Genomic DNA, 5,111 nt, shown 5'->3' on the forward strand with positions numbered 1-5,111 from the left:
GAGTCGGCGAAAAGGTCCCACCTTTCGCACCCCTAGGAGACCCCAGCGCTGAGACCCGAAAGGCCGGCCAGCGCTGGCCTCCATCGACCCATCCTGCAGCCCCGAGCGCGAGACGAGCTCGGTCCTGCTACACCTTGCATGAGACGAAGTCAGTCCTGCCGCACCGTGCGCGAGACGAGCTCGGTCCTGCTGCACGGGGCGCGAGACGATCGATGAACCGCAGTTGGGAGAGGGCCAACCCTTTGATGAAAGTAGAGCTCGGGCAACGCGGAAATGGGACGAAGGTCAAAACGGTCTGCACGCAGACGAGCCAACGCAAAAAAGTCGGCCGCCACTGCAGGCGAAACCGTCGAGCCGTCGCGAAGCCCCCACGACACCTGGAGGGATCACGCCGGACTTTCCCTCGCCGCCGCCCACGACCGGATCAACGGCCACGCCCCGCCGTTGCCCTTCCCGCGTCACCCGACGAGCTCCAAGCGTCGGAGCCGCCGGGCACGCCCGACCTTTGCCAGGCACCGCCGACCGACCCCAGCGCTAGATCCTGCCGGATCTAGCAGAGGCCGACCGCGCGCCACCTCCCGAGATGGGAGCACCACAGGCGCCCCTCCGCGCGCGAGGCCCAGGACACCGGCCACTCGACCGCCCCGCCAACCCGCCGCCGCGTCGGAGCCCCACGAGCAGAGGGGAAAGAAGGGCCCTGCCGCCGCCGTGCCCACCTGGCTTTGCCCGAGAGCGTGCGTTGGCGGCGGTGGGAAGGAGGGGAGGGAGGCGGGGCCGAAGTGGAGGGGCAGCCAGCGCGCGGGCGCGTCGCGGGAGGGGAGGGTGAAAACTCCCTAGCTTAAGCCATACTTTCACCTTTGACCAGCCTTATATACTACTTCCTTCGTTCTTAAATATATTTTTAGGAATTTCACTAGAAACTATATATGAAGCAAAGCGGCTGAATCTACGTTTCAAATTATATTTACATTCACTCTTATGTATCAGGGTGGACACGGTCCGGGCCGGTCCGGTCCCGGTTCGAGCCGTCGTTTGGACCGGCCGCCGGCGGTCCAGTCCGGACCGGACCGAGCACCACAGTGGTCCCGATTTCAAGGACCGGACCGGCGAACCTGAAGCTCGGTGCGGACCGACGGTCCTCGCGGTCCATCTGCATCCAGTGACTGCCATGTGGGCCCAGCATGTCGGAGCGGTGGTTGGAGAAGCAGGATGGTGGTCGGAGCCGGAGAAGACAGACCTGATGCACGGCGGCACGGTGGCGCGAGGGAGAGAGACGGAGCGGCACGGCGGCGCGAGGGAGAGGAGGAGCAGCAACGCGAGGGAGAGGAGGCCCGAGAGAGAGGCACGGCGGCGCGAGGGAGAGGGACGATGCCGGAGAGAGGAACAAAGACGGCGGCGCGAGGGAGAGGGACAAAGACGACGGCGGCGCGAGGGAGAAGGATGGATTGCTTCGCTAGGTCAGGAACGTTGATGGACTGTTGGGCTCTCATTAGTTGTATTGGGCTCTCATTAGTTGTTATTGGGCTGAGCCTTCGGTCCTCCGAGCCGGACCGAGCTAAGACCGGACCGGACCGGTCGATTGTCGGGCCGAAATACCTAGCTCGGACCGGCTAGTTTTCCTAGCGGGCTGGGACCGAGCGGTCCGATCCTGGTCGGTCCACGAGCGGGCCTAAAAGCCCGCTTGGTATGTCCAGGCTGACTTATGTAGTAGTTTTTATTAAAATCTTAAAAAACATATACTTAGAAACGAAGGGAGTATGTATATGCACGGTATTGTGCGCGTGAATGGTGACGGTGCCCCGACGACGTATTCACGACTCACGAGTAGGGTGTCCAGGCTGACGTTGTGTCTGTAAACATGGCCACATCCATGGGCACATCATCCGAACGACCGATGGGCCGAGCCGCGACGGGAGAAAACAGCGGGCCGCACGGGAAGTAAATATCGTCCATCGCTATGACGTCCGTGCTCGTGGAGAGTCCGCCGCCGGCCGGCATGTACACCGCTGGATCACTCGAGCTGATCGCTTCCACGGGCAGCAAGGATGACGACGACGATGGAGCTGCAGGTGCGTTCAGGCGATCAAATGGCGACCCCCGCGAGGTCTCCACGTCCAGTCCCGTGCTCACGTCCAGCGGGCTCGACGTACGCCCGCCGTCATGGTCACTCGGGCTCGCTCCCACGGGCGGCGGCGACAAGGACGAGGACGACGGACCTGCAGGCGCGGCTCCTCCGATGACCATGGCGAGGCACGAGGCCATGGTGTCGTCATCCAATTCGGCGCGTTGAGGTTGAGGATTGAAGTGGCCGCTCCTGGTAGCTTCTCCGGGAGACACTGCTTCTCGTTGGCAGTTGTGCTCGTGCACGTAGGTGACGTGGAACATAGGACGATCGCCGCAGCTACTATTCTGCTGCTGCACCATCTTCTTCGCCCTGCAGCCGCGGTCATGGCTAAACATGCATTTGTAGTAGCACCTGCATGCATATATAGTTAGAGAGGCTGCAATGATTTCAATTTTACTCCCTCCGTTCTAAAATAAGTGTCATAAATTTATAACTAAATTAGTATAAATTTTATACTAAGTCAGCGACACTTATTTCGGAACGGAGGGAGTATTATTTATAAGAGAGTGTTTGAGTTCGGGAGCAGAAACCGAATGCCCATTTTGGAGCGTGTGTAAGACAAAGGTTCATGTCTAAATTATTGTCTATTAATTTTAGTTTGTAAAGTTTGATCAAATATCAGTATCTAAAATACTTAAAATATAAAATATGAAAATTCATTTCATGATGGATCTAATGGTAATACACTTGGAGTATTATAGATGTTGATATTTTCTATAAATTTGATCAGACTCAAAAGAAGGTTGATTTCTGAAAAATGTATACACCTGCGCTTAATTATTATTATTTTGATCGAGAAATCTCAGGAATTTATACACCTATGATTAATTTGGAACGTGGGTAGTACACTAGATATACATAGTTGATCCAACTCCAAAAATAAATAAATACATTGTTTCTATAGAATGTTCGAAATAGTAAAGGAAATAGTTATGCTCAACTAAAAGAAAGGAAACAAGCTAGAGACTCCTCAAAAAGTAAAAAATCTGACCAGGTGTTTTTCACAATTTTTATTTCTGCTTTTGCAAAGATGACCTTATAAGAGTTGAACAGATTTAAATGAACTAGTAAACAAAAAGTATTTGACATTTAAGGAAATTAAAATTGTTGTAGACCCAACGAATTACTAGTTCCAACCATGGGTGGAGCAAAATCCTGTGATGGCTATTTATTTAAGTCTTCGGGTAGCACTTCCCGCAAAAATTAAAGTCTACGGGTAACACCACTAGATCTGTAACATTTTATTAAGTATGCATTTTTAAAGTTTCAATTTCAAAAGTTTAACGTTCCCTTAAATTTCTGAAATTTCAAATATTTGAAAATGTTTAACTTCTAAAAAATGAATTTCTCAAAAGTTTCAAAATTTGAATGTTATGCCAAGAACAAAGTTGGTTTTGGAATTTCTAAAAGTTACAAAACATGTGCAGTTTGACCAGGAGTTGAATTTCTAAAATGAAATGTTTGTCTAACTCGACTAACCAGTTTTGTATTCTGACATATTTTTGTCCAGCATCCCTACGGTTTGGATGGCGGAAATGTAATAGGATAGATTTTTAATTATCTATCTAAGTTTGCCGCCCATTGTGACCATCCCGTTTCCTTTTTATTGCTCTTTGTGAGCCTTTTTTGTAAATTGGAGATTTTGTTGGACCTCTTGCTTATCAATAAAGTGGCCACATGCATCGTTCTGATGCAGAGGCCTGGGGATCTAAAAAAAAATCCCTACGGTTTTTATTTCAAAGTGTGCACACCTTTTAAAAGATCAAGGGTTTGCGGTACTCATCATCAAAGGTGTGCACCTTCTAAAATTTGACCTATGGATGTATCTTATAGTAGACACTATTTTTATTAAGAGTATATGAGTCTAATTAGATACCCCCTGTCTTTGAAAAGAGGGTCTATAACTTTTTCCTTGAAGTCAAAACATTGTAAAATTTGATCCACTTTGTAGCAAATATTATTAAGACCTATGATACCAAATTTGATATCATTAGATAGTCATAAAAATATTTTCATTTTATATCTATCTTAGATTGTAGTTGTTGATAGATTTTCCTATAAATTTGGTCAAACTACTTATCGTTTCACTTAAGAGAATGTTTATAGACCCTTTTTTCAGAAATAAGGAATGGCGCCACATATATAGAAGAGCTAGAGGTCTTAGCACTTCACCTTGCAAATTTCCATTTCTGAATGTTCTTTTGTCCATATTTTCTCCATTGGTAACCATCACTGTGAGGCGAGGCTGTAATCTCCTTCTTTGTAACCTCGTTTTCTCTGCCCTTCCTGGGGGGAGTAACCTCTTCTCCGCCACTATATTGTTCCATATGGAGACAACAACACAGCAATACACATCTGGTAAATGAAGAAATCACAAGATTGCATATAGCCAGGAAAAATGACAAGAGTCAGTAGTGTACCAGACACGCATGTCCTTTGCCGGAGCCCGCTCATCGATGCTACCCTCAGTGATCGTTGCCGCTGGCGATGCCATCGTGTCTACCACCGGTCTGCCGCTCTCTCGAGAATTGAGCATGAACAGAGACACCATGAACACCCGGGAGACTTCCTGGCTCATCCCTTCGGCCCTCTCCTGTCCACGTCCATCGAGGGGGCCGCCGCGCAGCAACGTCAGGAGCCTCGCGTTGAGATTATACCCGCCGGCGAGCTCCTGCGATAGTTGTTCTATGGCCTCTAGCCCGAAGGCCATCTTGAGACTGTGAGTCGCACGAGGTTACGGCGACTGAAGTACTGTGGGACTAGGAGGTGGTCTACCAGCTGAAGCTATTTATAATGGTTTTAAAGGGCGTTTAAAAAAGGGAGTGTCTAAAACTCACCTAGATGAGATATAATTTGGTCTCATTCACATATAAAACAAAAACAGATACAAAGTATTACTATACCCCATGTTAGCACACACACATCTTATAGTCATATCCAACGGAAATTGCTTTTGGTGGCCGAGCTCCATGGAGGCCTTTAAATT

General features: G+C 49.2%; 1 protein-coding gene across 1 annotated transcript; it reads right to left on the reverse strand.

The window, feature by feature from the left end:
• Window positions 1-1,818: 1,818 nt before the first annotated feature.
• On the reverse strand, window positions 1,819-4,835 carry LOC123428832 (probable WRKY transcription factor 41). The gene is made up of 3 exons (XM_045112962.1): window positions 4,546-4,835; window positions 4,298-4,438; window positions 1,819-2,476 (listed from the first exon to the last, which is right to left on the reverse strand). The coding sequence occupies exons 1-3, from the start codon at window positions 4,833-4,835 to the stop codon at window positions 1,819-1,821; spliced, it is 1,089 nt and encodes a 362-aa protein (XP_044968897.1).
• Window positions 4,836-5,111: the final 276 nt, after the last annotated feature.

This window comes from Hordeum vulgare, chromosome 2H (genome assembly GCF_904849725.1).
Source record: "Hordeum vulgare subsp. vulgare chromosome 2H, MorexV3_pseudomolecules_assembly, whole genome shotgun sequence".
NCBI lineage: Eukaryota > Viridiplantae > Streptophyta > Magnoliopsida > Poales > Poaceae > Hordeum > Hordeum vulgare.